We start from the raw sequence: 25408 nt of genomic DNA, 5'->3' as shown, positions 1-25408 counted from the left end.
TAGTTGAGCACTGAATCAGGCTTCCAAGGCAGAGGTGTTTACTTGGCCCTGCCTCAGCATAGGGTGCTGGATTTCACAAGGTCATTTCCACCCTACAGTTCTGTGCTTTTCTATTATGGAAGACACAATCCTGAAAAATCTAATTTTAAACATTCTTCCTGTCTTGTATGGACTCAATAAATAAAACAGGACCTTGGGCTTGTGCTATTTAGCCGCAGTCAAATATAACCTCTATTTTCTTTTTTATAGCAACTTACGGATCTGCCTACTTAGCCATCTATCTAGGCTGCTATACACACTCATCATGGAGGAAACTCAGTGCCTGATATGTTTGTGATAGACATTGCTTAACTAAAGACAGAGTTGGAAAAAACCACTGACAACCAGGTGATTAAAATGTTCTTTCCCTGGGCATTGGGATTCTTATTATTCAGATGTTCCACTAGGAGCTAGTCCTTGGGAGCTATTTTTAAGCTCTTTAGAGGAATAAAATCAATGATCGGATTAGAAGAGTTACCAAAAAAAAGAGTCAGGCTAGCACTGCTAGTTCCTTTGGGCCTGGTAGTGTTAATCCATTGCCAGAAAGGCGGCTGCTTCGCTCTTTACTCTTTGAACTCAGTGGGCGCTCAGCCTCTGAAATGGGGCAGTAGAACTTGTGGCCACTGGCATCAATTTCTTGAAGCACGTAGCCGGGGGGTTCTTTGTAGGAGGCAAGGCACCTGACAGTTTCCTTTGGTGTGTAGCTGGTGGTGTAGGTGGTTTCTGCATCGACTGGTATGTTAGGCCTCACAGCTGACCAACCCGGCTTAAAGCTCTTAGTGAAAATGGGGGGGTGAGGCACATAATGGGCCCGAAAAGTAGTCAGGTTCTCCATCGGTTCTGCTGGCAAAGTAATTTCTGGGGGGTGTATGATGGGCATTGCTTTCTTTCCATGCCATGGCTTGTAATCATCTTTCATGGTGGAGCAGCTGTCAAAGGGTGCAGTGGCTTTCTGAACATGGCCCAAGGGCCGACATGACTTTGCTGGCTGGCCCTTAGGGTATGTGTAATGAGTCTGAGTAGTTGTCTGAAGGTCCATTTTCTCCACAGGGGGTACGTACACATCAGGTTTTCTAATGAACGTGGGGGGCTGTGGCCAGGCTTGGTATTTTTCCCGAAATTCTGTAGAAGAGGAAAACGGGAGATCATGGGTTGGCATTGCCTGGTACGGCTTCACTATCTTGGCAGGTGGGCCAGCCAGACCCTTGTATGATTGTTTGTGGGTAGTGAGGCCATCAAATGGGCCTTCACTGGGTTTATACTTCTCATACTCGTGGACAAAGCGTTTCTCCAGGGGATGTGGCACATAATTCAGCTTATAATTTGTCAGGTCCTCCAAGGGCACTTTGGTTACGTGGGCTGGATTCAGAGGTTTGCAGCTGTGAGTTGTAACTGGTCCCTTATATACATAATCATCCTGGACAGTGGTTCTATAGTCAAATTTTGCTTCTGCTGGATGGTATTTGTTGTCTGGTTTAATCATCTCTCGTTTTGGTTCATTCCATTGCACATAGTCACCTAAAATGTAAGAAGAGACTAATTTAAATGCACAGATTCTGTAGTTAGTTTAAAAATAGAACATGCTATGTTTTGGTTATTAGTTTTTATTATACTTTGTATTTGTTGTTTGTGTTACAATTGTGTCAGTCAGTCCCCTTTGTGCTAGGTAGGCACTGTGCAAAAACATTGCGAGAGACTATCCCTGCCCCTGTGGCATTTGCAATGTAAGGGTGTGTCTAGACTGCATGGCTCTGTCGACGGAGCCATGTAAACTAGTTTACCCGACATAGTCAATGAAGCGGGGATTTAAATAATCCCCGCTTCATTAAAACAAGGGAAGCCTTTGTTGACCACTCCTGTAAACCTCGTTTCGCGAGGCATAAGGGAGCAGTCGACAAAGGCTTCCGTTGTCGACCGATCTCCATCTAGACTGCCGCGCTGTGCCGGGTCAGCTGATTGTCAACACAGCGCGGTGGCCATTTTTGTTTTAATGAAGCGGGGATTATTTAAATCCCCGCTTCATTGACTATGTCGGGTATAAATAGTTTACATGGCTCCGTCGACGGAGCCATGTAGTCTAGACACACCCTAACTAAACAACACAAAGAATGGTGGGGAAAAAGAGAGGATTGTCATCATCCCCATTTTACTGAGATGACAAACGGAGACACTGAAAGGCTAAGTGACTTACACACTGCAGCTGAGAGAGACCTGGGAATTGAACACCGATCACAGAATCACACAAGAGTAAGGTTGGAAGAGACTTCAGGACAAATAAATCAGGGCTAAGACCAAATAAATCATTCCAGCCAGGGTTTTGTCAAGTCTGGTCTTAAACTGCAAAAGATGGAGTTTCCACTATTTCCCTAGGTAACCCATTCCAGAGCTTCCCCCCTCCTCCTAGTGAAATAGTTTTTCCTAATATCCAATCTAAACCTCCTCCACTGAAACTTGAGACATAAGGGCTACGTCCAGACTGGCATGATTTTCCGCAAATGCTTTTAACAGAAAAGTTTTCTGTTAAAAACATTTGCGGAAAAGCATGTCTAGATTGGCACGGACGCTTTTCCGCAAGAGCACTTTTTGCGGAAAAGCATCCATGCCAATCTAGAAGCGCTTTTCCGCAAAAAAAAGCCCCGATCGCCATTTTCGCGATCAGGGCTTTTTTGCGCAAAACAAATCTGAGCTGTCTACACTGGCCCTTTTGCGCAAAAGGACTTTTGCCTGAATGGGAGCAGCATAGTATTTTCGCAAGAAGCCCTGATTTCAGACAGTAGCAAGTCAGTGTTCTCGCGGAAATTCAAGCAGCCAGTGTAGACAGCTGGCAAGTTTTTCCACAAAAGCAGTATTTTTGTTGCCCTTTTCTGAACCTTATCTAATGCCAATATATCTTTTTTGAGAAAAGGCGACCACATCTGTATGCCGTATTCAAGATATGGGCATACCATGTTTTTATATAGAAGTAATAAGATATTCTCTGTCTTATTCTCTAGCTCTTTTTTAATGGTTCCTAACATTGCTTTTTTGACAGCCGCTGCACACTGAGTGGATATTTTCAGAGAACTATCCACAATGACTCCAAGATCTCTCTCTTGAGCAGTTGTAGCTAAATAAGTCCCCATATATGTATAGTTTGGGTTATTTTTTCCAATGTGCATTACTTTACATTTATCAACATTAAATTTCATTTGGCATTTTGTTGCCCAGTCACTTAGTTTGGTGAGATCTTTCTGAAGCTCTTCACAGTCTGCTTTGGTCTTAACTATCGTGAGCAGTTTAGTATCGTCTGCAAATTTTGCCACCTCACTGTTTACCCCTTTCTCCAGATAATTTATAAATAGGTTGAATAGGCTTGGTCCCAGGACAGACCTTTGGGGGACCCCACTAGTTACCTCTCTCCATTCTGAAAACTTACCATTTATTCCTACCCTTTGTTTCCTGTCTTTTAACCAGTTCTCAATCCATGAAAGGATCTTCCCTCTTATCCCATGACAACTTATTTTACTTAAGAGCCTTTGGTGAGAGACCTTGAGGAACCATTGCTCTTCCTTCCGCCATCTGTCACCATGGAGAACAGCCTCTCTCCATCCTCTTTAGAACCCCCCTTCAGGTAGTTAAAGGCTGCAATCAAATCCCCCACCACCACCACCACCACTCTTCTCACATGTCCCAGTCCCCTAATCATTTTCATTGCTCTCTGTTGGATGCTCTCCAATTTTTCCGTATCCTTTCTGTAGTGGGGAGGCCCAAAACTGGACACTATTACAGGTGTGGCCTCACCAGCGCCAAACAGAGGGGAGTCATCTCTTCCCTCACTCTGTGGGCAATGCTCCTACTAAGGTAGCTCAATGTGCCATTAGCCTTCTTGGCAACAAGGGCACACTGTTGACTTATATAAAGCTACTCTTCTACTGTAATCCCTAAGTCCTTTTCTGCAGAACTGCCACTTAACCAGTTGGTCCCCAGCCTGTAACAATGCTTTGGAGTCTTCCATCCCAAGCGCAAGATTCTCCATTTGTTTTTGTTGAACCTCAGATTTCTTTTGGCTCAATCCTCCAATTTGTCTAGGTCACCCTGGACTCTATATCCACAGCGCCAGTTATCTCATCAAAGAAGGCCATTAGGTTGGTCAGGCACGACTTGCCCTTGGTGAATCCATGTTGACTGTTCCTGATCTCCTTCCTCTCCTAAATTCCTTGAGGATTTGCTGCCTGATTTTCCAGGGACTGAGGTGAAGCTGATCAATCTATAGTTCCCCAGATCCTCCTCCTTCCCCTTTTTTAAAGATGGGATCTCCAGAGTCTCAGTCTAGAGCCTCAGCTACAAAACAGTCCTCACTTGCTGAGTCTTCTTCAGTGATTTGCTCAGTTGGCTAGATTGTTTTTAGCTTCCCCGGAGTTCTTCAGGATTTCTTCTTGACAATATTTAGAGCAGGGCAGGGAGGCATTTCCTGCTTTCTTTGCACTGCTCTATATGTTTGCAGTACTATCAACATGTGCGGAATCTTAACCTATTAATATTAATGAATTAGTAGTGTTTTGCTGGTATTGACAGATCAGGATCCCACTGTGCTAGGCACTGTGCAAACATAAGAGTTGGTTCGTACCCCAGACTACTTACAAACTTAAATACAATCTACCACATTACAAACATTTGTGCACACTCTGTACAATCCTGGGTGATGGGTACATACTGTATCCTGTTTTATAGATGGGGAAAACAAGTCACGGGGAGTTAAAGTGACTTCCAGAGCACATGGAAATATGTGGCACGAACTCCTGGCTCTCAGACCAATGCTTTAGCCACAAACCCATCTTTCTTCCCTCTTGCTAATCTTATGCAGGTTCCCCTAGAGAGCAATATGGTTACTGGTAGGAAGTTGAAATGAAATAGCCTTGGCACTAACCCAAGTCTTTTTGTTTCTTCAAACCACATTGAGAATCCTGAGGCAAATAACATTCCAGCTGATTCTTTATGAGAAGGACATCCGGTACTTTCAAAGTACCAGAAAGTAAATGATGCAATTAGGCATCGGGATATTTGAATTCTCCAGTCTGAGCAATATTATTCTCTCTGAATGACTGTTTTGTAATGCAGCACAACTATATTAGAACTGTGCTCATTCCAGTGCAAAGTTAAAACATTCAATCTTATTTTTAAATTAAGCATATGTTCTCAAGTCCTTCTGCCCTGACACCCAGCATGAAGTGGCAGCAGTAACTAGCACTGCTACTGTTCATGCTCTGACCTAGCCCAGACAGGTTTCATGCAAGACTGTGAGGAGAGGCCTGCATGCATAGGGACCTTTCACTTTCCATGGCTGAGGTTTGTAAATTCAACTTGGATGAAATCCTGATCCCACTGAAGTCAATGGCAAAATTCCCAGTGACTTCGGTGGAGCCAGCATTTTATTTTCTTCTTCAGATTGAAGATCTGTCTAATGTAATCTGGCCTGGTTTATTTTAAGCATTTATATGACACCAGCCATCCTACTATTTAGGTGCCAAGGCCAGATTATAGAGATACTTAGGCACCTAAGATGTAAATCAGTGTCAAAGGGGACTGTCCAAAAGTACCTAGAAGGCTAGCTACTGTTGAAAACGGTCAGATTGGGAGCTTTTGAAAATCCCTCTAACTCTAAGCAATTACCCTCATCTTTTGGTGCCCAAATACCTTGAAAAATATGGCCCTAAGGCAGGACTGCCAACAGAGTGGGAGAGTGACGGCCCCACGGCCTAACAATCCAAAAGGACCCAGGTCACCATACTGCATCGAGTATGGGAAGAAGCCTAGGACACAAACCAAATGCTCAGGTAGCTCTCTATATAACCAAGCTAGACCACATTTTAATTAGATTATATACATGAATATACCCCACAAGACTAAGCTCAGCTGAGAAAAGAGGAAAACTTTGAAACCATGCTTCATGCAGTGTTAAGAAATCAAGTTGCAAAGCTGTCAGACATTAAGGCTACGTCTACACTGGCCCCTTCTTCGGAAGGGGCATGCTAATTTTGAACTTGGGAATAGGGAAATCCGCGGGGGATTTAAATATCCCCCGCGGGATTTAAATAAACATGGCCGCCGCTTTTTTTTCCAGCTTGGGGAAAAGCCGGAAAAAAGCGTCTAGACTGGCGCGATCCTCCGGAATAAAGCCCTTTTCTGGAGGATCTCTTATTTCTACTTTGAAGGGCTTTATTCCGGAGGATCGCGCCAGTCTAGACGCTTTTTTCCGGCTTTTCCCCAAGCCGGAAAAAAAGCGGCGGCCATGTTTATTTAAATCCCGCGGGGGATATTTAAATCCCCCGCGGATTTCCCTATTCCCAAGTTCAAAATTAGCATGCCCCTTCCGAAGAAGGGGCCGGTGTAGATGTAGCCCAATTGTGGTAGCCAATAGCATCATTTAAAACCACTGGCTTGCATGGACTCATGACTTCATATGAAAGGCGTTTATTGCCAAAGTGGCATTATCTGAAACCTTTGAATGGCATATTACAAATAAATGTACCCTGAATGGTGATTAATCAAGCCTTTTTAATGCCATAAGTCTGAAAAGGTAAGAGCACATTGCAAACCTTATTGGTGATCTATGGCCTTTTAAATGAATTAACTCAACATGGAAGCTAATCGTTGAGGGTTATTAGATGGATATTTCCATTTGTGGTATTTTGAAAAATACTGAAAATTACAACCGAATGTAGTGGTGATGCATTTTATTAGAATACTTGAGTGCACTATTAAAAATCCTGGCCTAAACACTTATAAAACAAAAAAGATTTACATATGGTTCTGAGGTGATATTTTAAGCATATGTAAACACATCAGGACATAAAGAATAATGGCTTTGAATGCTTTATCTTCAGACTAACTCAGCTACCCCTCCGATACTTTTATTTGGACACTCATTTTTATGTCTTTTTGTCATTTTCATTGTATAACCTTAACTTTTGGTAAAAACCCCTATGTTCATGCATTTTGTTTTTGTGCTTGGTGTTTATTTTAAATCAGAGAATTCATTTTACTGATTAGGGCCAAACCCTCATGCTAGCAATCCGCCTAAGAATACTACTTGTTTTGCAGAAGAGAAAAAATAACATATTCCAAAATTATTTGAAGTAACACACAAAGTGCTAGCCCAGCCATCTACTGGTAGCACAAAAGGCTGCAATTAGCAGATTACTGTTTAAGACCAGCTTCCTGATACTGGAGAGGCAAAATGCCCTAATGCCACATGACAAACAATTCCAAAGCCAGTAGAATTGCTCTAGATTCATGCTAGTGTTAGAACTGAGTGTAGTATTCATCCCAGTGGGCTCAGACCTTATGGAGAAGGAAAATCTGCAAGTGACTCACTCTAGTATTTAGTTCATATTAGGACAACAAATACAATCCCTGCAGTCCAATACCTTAAGATGATGGCAATAAAAATTAAACGGAATGCAATGCTTCAATAGATAGAGTACTAGACTAGGAGACCAGACTTTGCCACTGTATGTGGCCTTAGGTGAGTTACTTAATGTCTCCCTCTATGCCTTAGTTTCTCATCCACCCAACATGGAGAGGAAAACTTGCACACTTCTATGAAGGGTTCTGTGGGCTGTGACTGTAAAGTACTATAGAACTTGTACTCTTTTTTGTTGGAGCAGTTGTCAGAGTGTAAAGGATTCCTTCACCTTGGAAGGAAAAGAAGGATGCCAATTCCATTACAACCCTGAAAGGAACCCTTGCCTCCGCCCACACATACACCAGCAGCACATAAAATAGCAGCAATTGTGAATGTGCATTGGAACGGTTCCCAATTCACACCAACATAAGTGGGAGCAGAATCTGGCCTTGTGTTTGTTAGTGACATTCTGAACTGGATTGGCTCCACTGGCTGAGCTGCTCAGCTAATCAGGAATTAATTAAGATCCCAAACTACCCATGACCCAAAAAGGCAGAGCATTACAGCAATGTTTCCCCTGGATGCTGAACGGCTGGTGTTAGGGCAGTGCTGAAGGTCTTGGTGATGCTCTAGGCAAGGAGGGGTGAAGGAAAGGCTCCACAAGCCCCCAATAGCCACCTCACAACCACCCTTAAACAAGGGCCAGACACCAAGAAGAAAGTCAAACCAGATTAAAATTCTGTCCTTAGCATCAGTACAACCCAAAGTGCCCAGGTTACTTGACTTTCCAGTAGTTCTTTTAAGGCTCCTACAGAACCAGTCTATCAAGGCAATATAAGAAATAACAAATACAGAAGTCTGTGTATTCTCATTCTGTTCTCTTGAAGCAAGATGTTACGAGTGACTCCCTCTTACAAAACAGCTACAGGAGTACATACCTTTGTATGTAGGTATTGTGTCCATCTTGACATTGGAGGAATAGTTAGTCTCACGGGGCAAACATGGAGGAACTCGACCAACAGAATAGGGGTTATAGTCCTGTTTATATGTTGAGATCAAATCCATATTCTCATCACTCTTGACATATTTTTCAGGTGCTTTGAATTTTACTGGCAATACTTCATGAGGTACGTAATCTCTCCTGAAAACAATAATGGCAATACATTTTACTTCTGCCCTTGTCTGGAGGACTAAGTGTATGTTCCTTATGCTGGATGCCTAAAGAAAGGTTAGATAGCACATTAAAGATAATGCAATACACGAGATTTTCATTTGTATAAAACGCGGCTCTAATACTGCTGCAATTACAGTATGTATGAAACAGGACCATGGACTCCTTTAAGTGGTTCAGATTCCTCCTTGTCTCAATCCAGTGGGTTTACACAGAGTTAGAGATGGACTTCAATGGAGTTAGACCAGGAAATAATCTAGCTAGTGAGTTTTGTGGTCTCATTCTAACTCATGCACATCACCAAGCCCACCATGCTATTCAGCAGCCCATGTTGCAGGTAAGGTCCATGCTGGAGGGCACGTTTCTCTTACAGACAGAGATGGGTCACATCTTGTAATAGACATAGCCTGAGACAACACCATCACTCAAGAGTATTATTTAACGCTAGAATTTTTCAAAGGTGCCAAAATGAGTTAGGCACCCAAATACCCAGACATTCAATGGGAGTTGGGCACCTAGCTTCCTTAGGCTCCTTTTTAAAGCCCAATTAAAGCATTTCAGTCCAGTGACTATTTTGGAATGCTTGCAAAACCCGCTGCATGCAGGATGAAAGTCAGGCATGCTCTGACAGTGCATGCCACAGCAGCCCAGCCGAGGAAGGGGCTGGTGCATTTCTGGACGGGACACTATTTGGGCATGTCTACACTAGGAAATTGTTTCAAAATAACTACATTTGAAATAACAAAATCAAAATGGCATGTCCCCACCAGCAGGGAGGGGGGAGGCTCGAAATTAGTCCGAGGCAGGCTCCATTATTGTGACTGTGCTACCTCGACTTAGAGCCCCAGGAAGCACTAGGGAGTAATTAAGTCAAATTACTCTGGGGAGTAGTTATTTTGAAATAGCAGCAGCACAGTGTCCACACTAACGCTATTTTGAAATAAGCGTATTCCCCAAGGAAAGCAGGAGTACAGATTTTGAAATAACCAGCCCGTTATTTCGAAATAACGAGTTTGGTAGTGTGGATGCTCCATTTACTATTTCAAAATAAGGGGGGTTATTTTGAAATAACTCCCTAGTATAGACCAGGGCTTAATGGAAAAGATGTTAACTATTTCCTCAACTGGTGTTTCTCTGTTCTCAGTGTGGAGATAAGTTTCTATTATTTAAAAAAACAAAACAAAACCCTATTTTAAGATATTGTATCAATGGTATCTTTCTCCAGTAACACTTTATAGAAACAGCTAGAGGCAGATGCTGGATGAGCAGTGCTATTGTATTTTCATTAACATGGTCCTATTGGGCCTATTGGTCTTAGCTCCTCTTGGGCACCACAGCCCCTTTGGCCAAACGACCTGCTGATTCTGTCCGAAAAGCCATAGGAGAATCATTCCAGCATCAGACAATGTAGGAACAACTCCGTCGCTAGCACTTAGGGGCTGGTGGAGGGAATACAGCTGGGGCTATCTGGCTGTGTCGTCAGAGGCATGTAGATTAGACACATAGGCAAAGGCAAATGAAGCCGCGATTTCAATGTTCGCGGCTTCATTTACATTTACATGGCTGCCGCGCTGAGCCGACAAACAGCTGATCAGCTGTTTGTCTGCTCAGTGCGCTAGTCTGGACGCTCCCCTGCCGACATCAAAGCCCTTTGTCGGCAGCCCCGTTATTCCTCGTGGGATGAGGTTTACCGGGGCTGCCGACAAAGGGCTTTGATGTCGGCAGGGGAGCGTCCAGACTAGCGCGCTGAGCAGACAAACAGCTGATCAGCTGTTTGTCGGCTCAGCGCGGCAGCCATGTAAATGTAAATGAAGCCGTGATCATTTAAATCGCGGCTTCATTTGCCTTTGCCAAAACAACAAATCTACATGGCTCCGTCGACGGAGCCATGTAGTTTAGACGTACCCTCTGTGTCCTACTGCTCCCTTGCTGCTGTATCAGCCCCCAGAGTCACTGGCAGCTGATCAGTGGACCAAACCAACACAACAGCTGTCCCACTATCAAAACAGCACTCCACAACCTTGCAGCACTGTTTGTAGCAAGGATCTTGGCCCTTGACCTTTACCGATTATGCAGGAGTCTCCCACTCTAACCAGAAGACTGAGCATTTGGAAATGGAATGCGGAATGGAAACTTACATCTCCGCCAGACTGGCAAAGAGATACCTCGATTGCAAGTCTTGAGTAGCTCCTGCGCATGAGCTCCATGTCCAGCCGCTCATGCTTCAGCAACGAAAGTAACCATGGCTACACAAATTGCTTGGGGAGCTATCCAAAGACCAGAGCCGTAAACAAAAGTAGAAGAGGGAGGCTGACCCACCACACAACAGCACATCTCCCTCAAAGAGATAGCTGCCCGTGGCTGGTAGTTTACTATTTGAGGGTCTCTTTAGCTGCAGCACAGATGAGAAAGGGATTATTGATGACAGAGCCTGAGGGCACAAAGTAAGCAAGCAGCGATATATTCAAACTTCAACCAGCAGCCTTCATTTGAGGAAAGAGAAATCAAATTCCCTGCTGAGTATGGGTGGCTCAGAGTCTTGCATTTCACCGCATGATGCCACCACGAGCAGGAAGCCAATTTTTTGATTAATTTAGAGGGAACTAAGAAGGGGGCACAGTTAAACCCACATCAGAGTGGAATTCAAAAATGGTTCAGCATTGCACTGCGTGGGACTCTATCTCATTTTCCCCCCATCGTGGCCACTTGTTAGAATGGATTGTTTTTATGGCTTAACATAGGGGTGGGGAACCTCCAGCCCGTCAAACAATTTAATCCGGCCCTCGGGGTGGAGGGTGGGTCCAGCAGCCGTGAAGTCCCAGGAGCTGCTTTATAAACTTCCCCAGCCTCCCCAGGCAGACACTTCCGGTTCCTCTCATGCAGGCAGGAGACCTGGCCAGAGGGAAAAGCTCCATGTGCTGGAGCTCCTGAGTAAACAGGAGCTCCTGTTTCTGTGCTTGCTGTCCTCTGCTCCCCACCAGGCAGCTGCGAAGAGGCTGGCTGTGTTAAGGAGGCAGGCAGGGACTGGGAAGGAAGAGGGAGGGGTAAATCCATCCCCGAAGTGGGAGGGAAGGGACACCCCAAAGTCCCTGTATGGGGGAGGCCACAGCGGGGTCAGCTTCTCCCCCTCACCTCCAATCTCTTCCCTGCACAGGGTGGCCACATGCTGCCAGCAGTGTCCCCTTTAACACTGGGTGTTGTGGGGAATCCCTTGCAGGAGTGGGAGGGAAGGGAAACTCCTCCCCCAGCTGCTTCCCTGCATGGGGTGCCTTTAGGGAGGAAGGGGTGGCTACAGCTGGGCAAGGAAAAGCCAACTAATCCATCATACCAAAATTCTAATTAAGAAAAATAAAGAGCATCACACCCCATTGAGACAGCCCTTGATTCAATGCACTTAGGCCTGGCAGCCTTGCGCAGTTCCTTTTCATGGTGAATTCCTGGCTGCTTCTAGTCTGCTCAGTGCTGGGAGGGGGTGAAAGCCAAGAGCCCAGCCATGCCTCTTTGGTCCAGACATTCTCCCTCCACAGGCCACATCTCCCCATCCCAGCAGCAGCACCCCCAAGCCCTGGCTCCTTCCTTACTCCCCAACAACTGCAGGTGGCTGTTATCACAGCCCCACTAGAGTGCAAGGTCCTGTCTGTTCTCCTCAGTCTCCCCTTGAGAGAGGCAATGATTATTTCCCACCCTCACCTTTATTCTCCCGCCCTTCCTCCCTTTCTCTGGTTCTTACTTGAACGTTGTCATTCCCTCCACGGCCACTGCCTGCCTCTGGTAGTCTGCCTTTGGCTTGAATGAGTCTCTGGGATGGGCGTAAGGATACAGGGGGTATTGATCCACGTATTCTGACAGGAAGCATGGCTTCTCACTCTTCTCATAGATCCGGGTGGGAAGATGTGGGCAGTGGTGGCGCCTGTGCAGAAGAGTAGCATAGACGTTATTGACTGAGCCTCACAAAGCAAAAGACATGATGGTGCATGACGGGTGGGTAATCCTTCATTCTGTCATATGCGGGTTCCCAGGTGCACACGGATAGGGATCTGCAGACCACCTAAATGGAGAGTTCTGCAGCCCACAGTTTCTGCAATAGCCTGTACCAATGACAACCTATATAAAAAAAACTAGCCATAGGTTAGAAAAGTGAGTAACCACAAACTAGAAAGTGTTCATAAATCCTAGATTTACCTAAATACCCCCTTCTGAGCCAGGCTGGATGCTCCAGGTATCACCCTTTTGCTCAGCTGTTCGGATTCAGGATTGGATTCTCCAGTGCCTGTACCTTGTGCAGTTGTATATACCGATGCAAAGTGTGTGTGAAGAGCTACCAGGTCAGCTCTCACACCTGTGTGGAATTTCACCCCAGCACCAAATGGCTATGCGAGGGCAAGACAATGGAGAATCCAGTCTTAACAGCATAAGCCTGCTCCGAAGGACACAGCAACAACATTCCCATTGATATAAACAAAAGTAGGAGTGGACCAAAGAGACTCGATCCCACCAGGAGCTGAATGTTCTCAATTCCAACTGAGACTTGGTAGTTATGGCTTCTGAAACTGGGAAAGCCCATCAAGTTTGAAACATACTAGTACAATCTTCTGCCCAATGGGCATCTTTGCTGTGGTCCTTTCTTTTACACTGTTCCTATCTAGCACATTTTAAGCCATCTCTTTGGCTCTTGCCACATCTTGCATTGTCAAAGCAGCATAATGTATTGCAACTTCTGCACACATATGGATTTTCAAATTGATGCAGGTCATAAGCCAGCATTGTAAACAATAAACCTTTCAATATGGATCCCTGAGGAACGCTCTGCACAAGTTTAAATTCTTACATTTAGTGCTGAACTAAACAAATATCCTCTTTCAGATTAAGCAAATCAAAACCAAAGTCAAGGTTACTCCATTTTTCAGTGATAGTAAGTCAGGAGCTTTATGGAAATCATCAGATAACATACTCACTTCAAAACCATTAGCCAAAGCTTGTGATTGATGCTATCTGTAATTTTAAAGATGCTCCTACTACTTAAAAGCCACTCTTCTGTCTGGAAAGATTTTACATATTATGATTCCAAGTGACCCCTGAAATCACGTCAATGCACAAAATTTCTCCAGTTTCTTTTGGACATCACTTTGCATATAGTCAGTTTCCACTGCATGGTTAGTTACTTCATTTCACCTCCCTCTTTATGTGGCTTTTTCTCATAGCAGCAAAGGAGAGACTGTTCTATAGACAATGTGAGTGCAAACCCCCTAAGCTCCAAAGGAACTTGGGGGCAGATGCAGAAAGGATCCACTTTCAACATCTTTTGAAGTTGACAAGATTTCAAATTATTTGTAGTAATTATCTGTTGCCATTAGAGGTGAATCCAGAAATCCCAGTCAGGGATCTCCTTTGTGATAAGTGCTGTAGAAATAAGGCACAAAACAGACAGGACTAGTCCCAGAAAGAGGGTTGCAAATTACAATCTAGGTAGCAGTGACCCTCTCAAGAAAACTGGATTCATCCAAATCATTGGATCTGAAATCAGATTTGGAATAGTTGTTACGAAAGACGTAAGGAAGTGTAATCCTATTTCCTCCGACAACACTAGAAATAGTAAAACTGTGTGGATTAAAAGAGTTATAGAATCATAGAATAATAGGACTGGAAGGGACCTCGAGAGGTCATCGAGTCCAGCCCCCCGCCCTCAAGGCAGGACCAAGCTCCGTCTACACCATCCCTGACAGATGTCTATCTAACCTGTTCTTAAATATCTCCAGAGAGGGAGATTCCACCACCTCCCTTGGCAATTTATTCCAATATTTGACCACCCGAGTTAAGTCGAATGGTTATTTTGTGGCTTGAAGCCATGGCTTGAGGCAGATACATTGACTCTGGCAGTGCTGGAAAGTGTATGAAGGGATCAGAGGGGTAGTGGTGATAGTCTGTTTCAGCAAAAACAAGGACTCCAGTGGCACTTCAAAGACTAACTAAAGGGCATGGGGCTCTCATGAGCTATAACTCACTTCCTCAGATGCTGAGGAGAAAAAGACAGAAAGGAAAAAGAGATAACTCCTTTCCTCAGCACAGCACGGAAAGGGGCAGCAATTAAATGTGCAAGGCCCTCATTCTGCCTGTTGATTAAAGCAGCCCCTGCTTGTGAACATCAGCCATTTGAAGGCTCTGCATATAGGTGAGTTTGCCATGCCAATGGAGTGCAGAGCCATGAAGCAACACGTTACCCAGAAAGAGACCTAAAATTCATAGCAAAATGCCACAATAAGTAGCACTGCACAGAGCCCCGGCCACACAAATTCTTGATCAGATAGAACTGAAATTCTAAGCTCCTTCTCCTACCTTCACCTCTCAGGGCACATCTGCGCTACAAAATTACTTAGAAATAACTAAATTCAAAATAACAACTCCTGAAATAGCAAAATCAAAATAGCACATCTCCACTACAGGGGAGCCATGAAATTAGTCTGAGGCAGGCTCCTTTAATGTAGACCTGTGACCTTGACTTAGAGTCAAAGGCACCATTTATGGGGACTTAGGAGAAACAATAGCCCCCCTCCTGAGTTTGCACTCCCTGGATTTCATACTTGAGGTCTGCTAAAGCTGCATGCCTTGGCTCCAAAGGCAGCTCTTAACTGCAACAAAGTTTGTGCTTTTTGCTGCTTTGCCTTTGGGGCAGGGAGTCTGTTAGAAACAGGGGGGCTGTGTCTATACTGCACCCCTTTTCCGGAAAAGGGATGCAGATGAGACAAGTTGGAATTGCAAATGAAGCGGGGATTTAAATATCCCCCGCTTCATTTGTATAATATGGCTGCCGCTTTTTTCCGGCTCGGGGCTTTGCCGGAGAAAAGCGCCAGTCTAGACGGGATCTTTCGGAAAATTAAGCCTTTTCTGAAAGATCCCTTATTCCTGATTTTAAGAGGAATAAGGGATCTTTCAGAAAAGGCTTTATTTTCCAAAAGATCCCGTCTAGACTGGCGCTTTTTTCCAGCAAAGCCCCGAGCCGGAAAAAAGCGGCAGCCATGTTCATGCAAAAGGAGCGGGGGAGATGTAAATCCCCGCTTCATTTGCAATTCCGACTTGTCTCATCTGCATCCCTTTTCCGGAAAAGGGGTGCAGTGTAGACACAGCCAGGGAGGCAGGGTGATTAAGAATAACAAAAGGCTGGGCATTCAAGTAATCGAAGAATCCTTAGATCATCGTGAAAACATTGCCAGGTATTTAAAAGATGGGTGGTAGGGAAGAGTAGCCATGAGTGTTGTTTTGCTGGGATTTTAATTTGGACCAGTACTGTTACCCCTTCTTCAAGAACAAGTAAAAGTTTAACAGTACTGCTCACTAGCTGTACTATCAGGCTGTGTCTACACTGGCACCCTTTTCCGTAAAAGGGATGCTAATGAGACACTTCGGAATTGCAAATTCTGCGGGGGATTTAAATATCCCCCGCGGCATTTGCATGAACATGGCTGCCGCTTTTTTCCAGCTCGGGGTTTTGCCGGAGAAAAGCTCCAGTCTAGATGGGATCTTGCGGAAAATAAGCCCTTTTCCGCAAGATCCCTTATTCCTAACTTTCAAGTAGGAATAAGGGATCTTCCGGAAAAGGGCTTATTTTCCGCAAGATCCCATCTAGACTGGAGCTTTTCTCCAGCAAAACCCCGAGCCGGAAAAAAGCGGCAGCCATGTTCATGCAAATGCCGCGGGCGATATTTAAATCCCCTGCGGAATTTGCAATTCCGAAGTGTCTCATTAGCATCCCTTTCATGGAAAAGGGTGCCAGTGTAGACACAGCCTCATTGTTTCTCTCTTTTATTCATTTGCTGACCAGAGGGGCCACAGGAATCAGCTCCCCTGACAACAGCACGAAGGGAGTACATGAGTGAGAAGTACCCTTAGGGCAGTGTTCTCAACCAGTGGTACGAGTACCCTTAGGGGTACTTGAGAGAAGTCTGGGGGGGTACGTCAACAGTTTTGGAGAAAACTGAATTTTTGTTTTAAGTTTTATAGCGCTTTATTATTTTTGTACTTTTTACACCCAAAAATTTCACCACTGCTCAGCTACTATTAAGTTGTTTAAACAAATGTGTTGTAATGGTGGAAAAAAATGTTGTGTGTCTGAAAACTGTAGGTACTGGGGGTATTTTTATATATATATATATATATAAATTTTTTAAAGGGGTACTTTATAAAAAAAGATTGAGAAACACTGCCTTAGGGAGTGAGATGATCCTTGGAATGGGAGAGGGCCTGGAAATACCTTCAATCACCAGCAAACAGCCTCATCCCAGGCCGTGAAACTGTGACAAACCTGGGCTGACACACTGTGCTGAGCAGAGCCCATCGTGGTCGGGAGGTAGATTGAGTTTAAACACAAAGGCAATGTCTAGACTGGCAAGTTTTTCTGCAAAATCATCTGCTTTTGCAGAAAAACTTGCCAGCTGTCTACACTGGCCGCTTGAATTTCCACAAAAGCACTGAAGATCTCATGTAAGATTGTCAGTGCTTTTGCGGAAATACTATGCTGCTCCCGTTTGGGCAAAAGTCTTTTTCCAAAAAACGTTTGCACAAAAGGGCCAGTGCAGACAGCAGAGATTTGTTTTCCGCAAAAAAGCCCCGATCGCGAAAATGGTGATCGGGGCTTTTTTGCGGAAAAGCGCGTCTAGATCGGCCACTGACGCTTTTCCGCAAAAAGCGCTTTTGTGGAAAAGCGTCCTGCCAATCTAGACGTGCTTTTCCGAAAATGTTTTAACGGAAAACTTTTCCGCTAAAAGCATTTCCGGAAAATCATGCCAGTGTAGACGTAGCCAAACTCTTTCCTGCCTCAGTGTATACACTCAGTTACTTTCAATTATGTTTTAATTCTCCAAGCTATACAAGTGTATATGTAATATCAGATTATGCAAACAACACTTCATGATATCTGAAAGTTAGCTGTTGAGGGAACTGCTTACCCATAATAAATCATCCATGCCAGGGTAGAAAAGCAAATCTCTTAGCATTTTGCCTTTTACTCCTTTGCCCAAAATAGTGACATCTGCAAACAGAAGTTGCAGTAACACTTACAGTGTCACATACACACAGCAAGCAGGGGAAAGAACAATTGGTGATAGTTCACTGATATCTGATAAATTAAAGACACTTTTGAATGACGAGATCCTTTCTTTAAAACAAAAATTAAAATGGACACTAAGGTAAATCACAGAGCAAGACACTTAAACAAGGAGTGGAGCCTATAAATATTTGGCCTATAAATATTTATAAAACAATTACATGGTTCTTAGGCACTGAAGTTACTGTTATCTGAACATGGCAAGTCGGTATGTCACTCAGAGTTTAATAGTAAAGAAAGCTGGGCAGATAAGAGGAGATTCTCTCACGGATTCTATTGACTTTGTTATGACATTTGTCCAACAACACCCTAATTTCTAAGCCCTCATTATCCCTAAATTGTAACAATTGTGATGCTTCCAGGGATAGTTTTAATTCTCTGGTGCATACCCACGCAAATTATACATTACTTGATTGATTTACAGTAAAACAAGTAAGAGACAAATCAGTCTCTATGTTTTTAATTTCTATTAATAATTAGAAAGCAATGATGATATTGCTAGAGAGTTTCTAATGTAAATTAGACTTTACTGCCCACAATCATTCAAGTAATATTGACTTCAAATTTAGTACGTTTGGTCTAGGCCCAATGTAGGATTTTTCTACAAAACGTGATGTGGATAGGGCATTTAGGCCTAGATCCTCAAAAGCTATTTTTAGTCCTGACTTCCATTGTTAGCAATAAAGATAAAACCTAAAGACCTTTGAGGATATGGGGTCCTGACACAGACATACTCACTAGCAATCAAAAAGCTTTCCATACGTGTTTCTGCAAGAAGAGCGTTAATGTACATCTGGGGGCAGGTACTGGCAAGCTTTAGGTCAGGACACCAAAGGATTCCTAGAGACACAAACTTCCATTTAAGAAAATGTAAATCACTAACCCTTTTCCTTGCTGTGGTAGATCTCTAAGTGCATCCCAATTGCTGAGAGACGTCATGTAAAATATTATTTTTCCCCTATACACGCGGTCATTAGGCTTGGGAACAGGGTGGGAGGAAACAAAAGAATTATAATTCCACACAAAACCTTGGTGCAGTTAAAGTTGAAGGGGCATAGAAATTTGAGCATATTTCCTTTCAAGAACATTAAAATGAAAGTGAAGAACCAGCATCAGACACCCCAGAGATACAGAATTAAGTTTGCAAGTCTCAGACAATGCACATCAGTTCTGTAATTGCCTTCTGGGCAATGCCCTAAGAAATTCACACTACCCTATCCCTCCATAGCTAACATTGTCATTTCATCAGTGATCCCAAAAGACTAAAATGCTTTAATCTTAAATCAGACAGTAGGTCTGTGTCTACACTGGCCAGTTTTTCCGGAAAATCAGCCGCTTTTCTGGAAACATTTGCCAACTGTCTACACTGGCCGCTTGAATTTCCGCAAAAGCACTGACTTTTGAATTTTGCGCAAAAGGGCCAGTGTAGACAGCTCAGATTTGTTTTCCGCAAAAAAGCCCCAATCGCGAAAATGGCGATCGGGGCTTTTTTGCGGAAAAGCACGTCTAGATCGGCACAGATGCTTTTCCGCAAAAAGTGCTTTTGCGGAAAAGCATCCGTGCCAATCTAGACGCTCTGTTCCAAAAATGCTTTTAACGGAAAACTTTTCCATTAAAAGCATTTCCGGAAAATCATGCCAATCTAGACGCAGCCTAGAGGTACCACTTTAGTGGCCATCTTTCCATTAATGCACATTACACATAAAATCGTTTTAGAAATTCCTGATTAGATAAAAGCATAGTGAAGGTAATCAATACTCATTCCCAGGGCTCGACAAACTGCAGCGAGAGCTACTCGCCAGCCCCAAATCATGCATGTGCCAGACCAGCACTGCACATGCACGCAGCACCGGTGAATGGGGCACATGGAGCGATCAACTGAAATATACTTGCCACAGGCAAGTAGAAAAAGCGGTTTGTCGAGCCCTGCTCATCCCTTAAAGGGACCAAACTTGTTCCTGAGGGCACTCAGCTCCTTTTAGGAAATGCCCACAATACTGCAGGATTGAGTCCTATGATCCCACAGGGAAACCAACTTTCCAAGTGTCATTAGTCAGAGAGTAAGCAAATTGTTCTATACTCTGGCCATGAAATTAGAGCACTTACATTAAAAAAACCAAGCATAAACCCAAAGAAAGAACAAGTTCTCACTACTAAATGTGCATGGTTGTTGGTTTTGTTGCTGTTGTTGTTGTTATTTTTGCTTTTCTTGGTTGGTTGGTTTTTTTTTTTTAAATCCTAAATCAAAGCTAAACCAAATATAGTGGCAATAATGTTGTCTCAACAAAGATTTCCAGAAAGCCTTTGACAAGGTCCCTCACCAAAGGCTCTTAAGTAAAGTTAGTTGTCATGGGATAAGAGGGAAGGTCCTTTCATGGACTGATAACTGGTTAAAAGACAGGAAACAAAGGGTAGGAATAAATAGTAAGTTTTCAGAATGGAGAGAAGTAACCAGTGGTGTCCCCCAAGGGTCTGTACTATGATCAATCCTATTCAACCTATTTATAAATTATCTGGAGAAAGGGGTCAACAGTGAAGTGGCAAAATTTGAAGATGATATTAAACTGCTCAAGATAGTTAAGACCAAAGCAGACTGTGAAGAGCTTCAAAAAGATCTCACCAAACTAAGTGATTGGACAACAAAATGCCAAATGAAATTTAATGCTGATAAAAGAAAAGTAATGCACATTGGAAAAAATAATCCCAACTATACATAGAAAATGATGGGGCCTAATTTAGCCATAACTACTCAAGAGAGAGATCTTGGAGTCATTGTGGATAGTTCTTTGAAAACATCTACTCAATGTGCAGTGGCAGTCAAAGAAGCAAATAGAATGTTAGGAATCATTAAAAAAAGAGATAGAGAATAAGACAGAGAATATCTTATTACCTCTATATAAAACCATAGTACACCCACATCTTGAAAATTTAATACAGATGTGGTCGCCTTATCTCAAAAAAGACATATTGGCATTGGAAAAGATTCAGAAAAGGGCAACCAAAATGATTAGGGGGTTTGAAACATGTCCCACATGAAGAGAGATTAAAAAGACTGGGACTTTTCAGTTTAGAAAAGAGGCAACTGGGGGGGATATGATGGAGGTCTATAAAATCATGACTGATGTGAAAAAAAAGAATAAGGAATAGTTATTTACTTGTTCCCATAATATAAGAACTAGAGGTCACCAAATGAAATTATTAGGTAGGAGGAGGTTTAAAACAAACAAAAGAAAGTTTTTCTTCATGCAATGCACAGTCAACCTGTGGAACTCCTTGCCAGAGGATGTTGTGAAGACTAGGACTTTAACAAGGTTTAAAAAAGAGTTAGGTACATTCATGGAGGTTAGGTCCATCAATGGCTATTAGCCCGGATGGTAGGAATGGTGTCCTTAGCCTCTCTTTGTCTGGAAATGGATCCAACAGAGGGATCATATGATGATTATCTGGTTGCGTTCACTCCCTCTGGGGCATCTGGCATTGGCTACTGTGGGCAGACAGGATACTGGGCTAAATGGACCTTTGGTCTGACACAGTATGGTTGTTCTTATGCTTAACTCTGAGCCAAATACAGGATTCCTAAAATTTTTATAAGGAAAAACCAGTGAATATGTTGCCTTTGTGAAAGCAGTTCTCACAAATTGGCATTTTCTTTGTGGGAAAATGATAGAGAATACACGTGTTGTACTAATGAAGTACTAAGCCATCTGAAAACACTGTGGAGTAACCTTCAGGTTTCATAGATATCAATGGAGCAATGATAGTCCATGCTCACTGAGGCTCTGCCCTACATTGACTGAGACAGTTAAGATACACTAGTGTCCTGACACTAAGCACAAGGGCTGCTTTTTTCACCCTCTTAAAAATTGTTTTGAAAGGGCTTGTAAATGTTTGCTTGGAAGTTGCTCTAAAACAAGGCTAGAAAAACACTGGCTGATCACACTACTACCTATGTCTTCCAATAGCTGAGATTACGATTCTGTTGCTTCTGAGTTCAGTAGCCATCCCAAGACCTTGCTTTCCTGCAAACTCCCATGGATTTCAGCAACGTTAGTCTCCCACTGTAGGGTACAACAAAAGCCCATTCTTTTAAATGAGCTCATAAAAGAGGTCTTGATCTTGAATTCTTTTCTCCCAGCACCAAAGCCTGGTCTTGAGTTTGGGCTTGATAAGTTAAAGGTTTGTTTTACTTATAGTACTTTGAAGACATAAAGTCAGATTTAGCCACAGTATAAGTGGGTGGTGCAGAAAAATGTCACCCACTACTATCAGGGCCAAATTTGGCCTATGACAGATGCATGGTAGAAGTGCTTAGTGACGGTGCTACGATAGTTTCTTCAAGATACAAATACTGTTTCTCCTTATTCAGAAGTCCCTTTCTGATACCCATATTGCCCCTCTGCCAAATGAGTAGCAGGCCTTGTAGATCAGCTTCTCAATGCAGGAGAGATCGGTGACATAGGGTCTGCATAGACTCTAAGCATAACTTGCTTCACTTAGGGTACGTCTAGACTACAGGTTTCTGTCGACAGAAGTTGTGTCGACAGATACTGTCGACAAAACTTCTGTCGACAAAGAGCGTCTACACTACATTGAGTTCTGTCGACAAAGCAAGCTGCTTTGTCGACATGGTAGTGTAGACGCAAAGGACAGTTTACATGCAATAACACCTTCTGTCGACAGAAACTCTGTCGACAGAAGGCGTTATGCCTCGTAAAATGAGGTTTACCAGCATCGATAAAACTGCTGAGTTCTGTCGACGTTATGTCGACAGAACTCAGCGGTAGTGTGGACGCAGGTATAGTTTTGTCGACAAAAGTCCACTTTTGTCGACAAAACCCTGTATCTGAGAGGGTGTGTCTAGACTACAAGCCAGTCCTAGAAGAGAGATGGTCAAACAATATCTGCAGGGCAGTCCCTTCTTCCAGCAATCTCAATACAATCCTACCACCCAATGCTTCAAGAATTAAGTCTAAGCACAGACCCAAGCAGAGAGCAATCTCTCCTGAAGCCACCTCTGCACAAAACTTTGAATAAGCAAAAATTAAACCAACTCAGCACCTCTTTGCGAGGGTCAAAGTTTGCTCACCTCATACAAAGGAGAACTTTGAAGGTTGTGTGTAATAATGCCACCAGATGCCACCTGCTGTTACAATACTATTTTACATTTCTATGGCACCTTTCATCCCAAAAGATCCCAAAGCAGTGCATATGGGGAAGGTGCTCTGCTAATTGTACAACAGTGGACAGAAAGCAAACACAATATTAAGGTGCATACGAAACAAACTAAAAAATGACACTGGGAATACTGTTACTTCATAAGTCAATGATATGCCCTCACCAAGAATGCTGTGGGAAGTTCTCATCACCCCCACTGCAAAAAGGATTTTTCAGATAACAGAGGGGTTATGAACTCCAAAATGGCTTGAGACGTAGGGTATGTCTACACTAGCCCCCAAGTTTGAACTAGGGAGGCTAATGTAGGCATTCCAAGTTGCAAATCAAGCCTGGGATTTAAATATCCTGTGCTTGATTTGCATCTTCCCGGCCAGTTGCCATTTTTGAAATTTACAAGTCCGGACTAACTGCCCACATCTACACGTGGCAGGGGACCCGGTAGTTTGAATTAAAGCCCTAGTTCGAACTACCTGTTATTCCTCCTGGAATGAGGTTTAACAGGTAGTTGGAACTAGGGCTTAAATTCGAACTACCGGGTTCCTGCTGCGTATAGACGCGGGCAGTTAGTCCGGACTTGTAAATTTCAAAAAATGGCAACCGGCCGGGAAGATGCAAATCAAGCGCGGGATATTTAAATCCCGGGCTTGATTTGCAACTTTGAATGCCTACATTAGCCTCCCTAGTTCAAATTAGGGGGCTAGTGTAGACATACCCTTAGAGACATTGCATGCAAAGAGAGATTGAAAAGACTGGGACAGTCTTGTTTACAAAAGAGACAAATAAGAGGGAATATGATAGAGGCTTTCATAACTATGACTGGCATAACTATGACTTTTTGTTCCAGTTTGGGATGTCAAGCAATTTCCAGCAGAATGGAAATACCCAGTTTAGATCAGCTCTAGCTCCTGATAAAAGATGTTCCACAAACTTGAATGGTGACAAATTTTAAAAAATGAAATTAGAGAAATAGATTTTCCACAAGCAAATTATATGTTTGAACTCATTGCTACTATGCCAGAAGCATTTCTGGATTCCTAAAAAGATTTGACATTTCTATGGATAATGAAAAAACACCTACTGTTTGAAAAAATGATTGGTGATATGCTTTCATGCTTCAGGAAATAAGAAAATTATTTTCCTTTTCCTTTGGTTACTCCACATTGTCCCTTGATGCATCTGATGTTGGCTGTTATCAGAAGCAGGATGCTAGACTTGATGGACCACTGCATCTGGAATGCAAACCCTGGCTCCCTACAAACTCTCAAATCATAAGGGACAGCTCCTACAATTGGCAGCTCACTCACTGCAGTCCATACCTTTCTCTTTGCATCATAACATGCCTTCTGGAGTGCAAGGTACTACGGAAGAGTTTATTTAGACATGGAACAGCATATGTTTCAGCTGCTAAGTCATAACCTGGGTCTCGTGCCATGATGATCTGCCAGATAAAACACATTAGTTGATGGCTAAATAAGTGTCTCTGTAAACCTTGTACTACAGAAGGCATGTCATGATGCAGGAATAAAGGTATGGATTAAAGATCCTTCACTGTGTGAGCGGATAGTAGCTGAGTGCTCTATGAAGCTTTCCTTCATCTTGCACAGAGCACTGCTGGTAATTAAAAGCAAACTGCACGATGGCTACAAGTAGGACTTTTGCTTCTTACAAGCTCTGGGTCAAAATTCTCTACTATACTGACTTCAAGGGAGTTGCACTCATTTATACTAGTAAAGAATCTGGCCACATGTATACACAACTCACATGGGTAAGCACTGGGATGCAGTCAACATGGAGTGAAACAGAACAGTACTTCTACAGCTTGCCACACAATTGCTGAGATCAAGAAGGATGGTTTTGTGGCCATAGCATTGGATTGGCTCTCAAACCATCTGGGTTCAATTTTATGTGATCATGGGTAAGTCCTCAAGTCTTGCTGACCCCCAGTTCACCAGATCTACAATGTGGATAATTATTTCTCAGTTACAGAAGATTGAGAATGACTTCAGTAATGTTTGTGAGCATCTTATACTAGAGAAATTATGTCACAGAAAAATCTATTAATAAACAAAGTGAAGGAGAATATTGTATCCAGCTGAAACTGCAGCAAAAATGTACAATAAATAAAATGCAACTACCCACATTAGAAGTTAGCCAGGACAACTGAGTTACTATTATTAACTAAAGTATTTCCATGTCATTGTGTATAGCAGGACACATAGTTGAGAATAACACAGGAAAGGGAGCCTTGACAGTTACTAAAGAGCAAAATGTCATGAATTAACCAGAAGTGGTTCTCAGCATCCCAAAGGCATTGGGCTTTATATTGCATCCAACCTCACCCACTCTCTCCTACTGCCACACACATTAAGACACTGATCCAGTGCAAACTCAGAGGCAAGAGGTCTACCTACTGGGTACCAGCACTATTTCCTGCATCTGGGTTTACCTTAGAGCAGTGGTTCCCAAATTTTTTGGCATCACGCCCCCCTTTTTGATTTTTGAAAAACCCTCATGGCCTCCCCCCCTCCCCCCCAAAAAATAG

General features: G+C 43.2%; 1 protein-coding gene across 1 annotated transcript in view; it reads right to left on the bottom strand.

The window, feature by feature from the left end:
* Positions 1–391: 391 nt before the first annotated feature.
* The window catches only part of SAXO1 (stabilizer of axonemal microtubules 1), a 75711-nt gene continuing 50694 nt past the window's right edge, over positions 392–25408 (bottom strand). The window contains exons 2-4 of the mRNA XM_006129989.4: positions 12325–12504; positions 8362–8564; positions 392–1557 (exon numbers count right to left, since the gene is read on the bottom strand). Coding sequence (XP_006130051.1) covers positions 530–1557; positions 8362–8564; positions 12325–12504 — 1411 coding nt within the window. The 3' untranslated portion in view covers positions 392–529. The remainder of the gene's footprint in view (positions 1558–8361; positions 8565–12324; positions 12505–25408) is intronic.

Source organism: Pelodiscus sinensis, chromosome 6, assembly GCF_049634645.1.
Source record: "Pelodiscus sinensis isolate JC-2024 chromosome 6, ASM4963464v1, whole genome shotgun sequence".
Classification (NCBI taxonomy): Eukaryota; Metazoa; Chordata; order Testudines; family Trionychidae; genus Pelodiscus; species Pelodiscus sinensis.
This window is presented reverse-complemented; position numbering and strand designations above follow the sequence as displayed.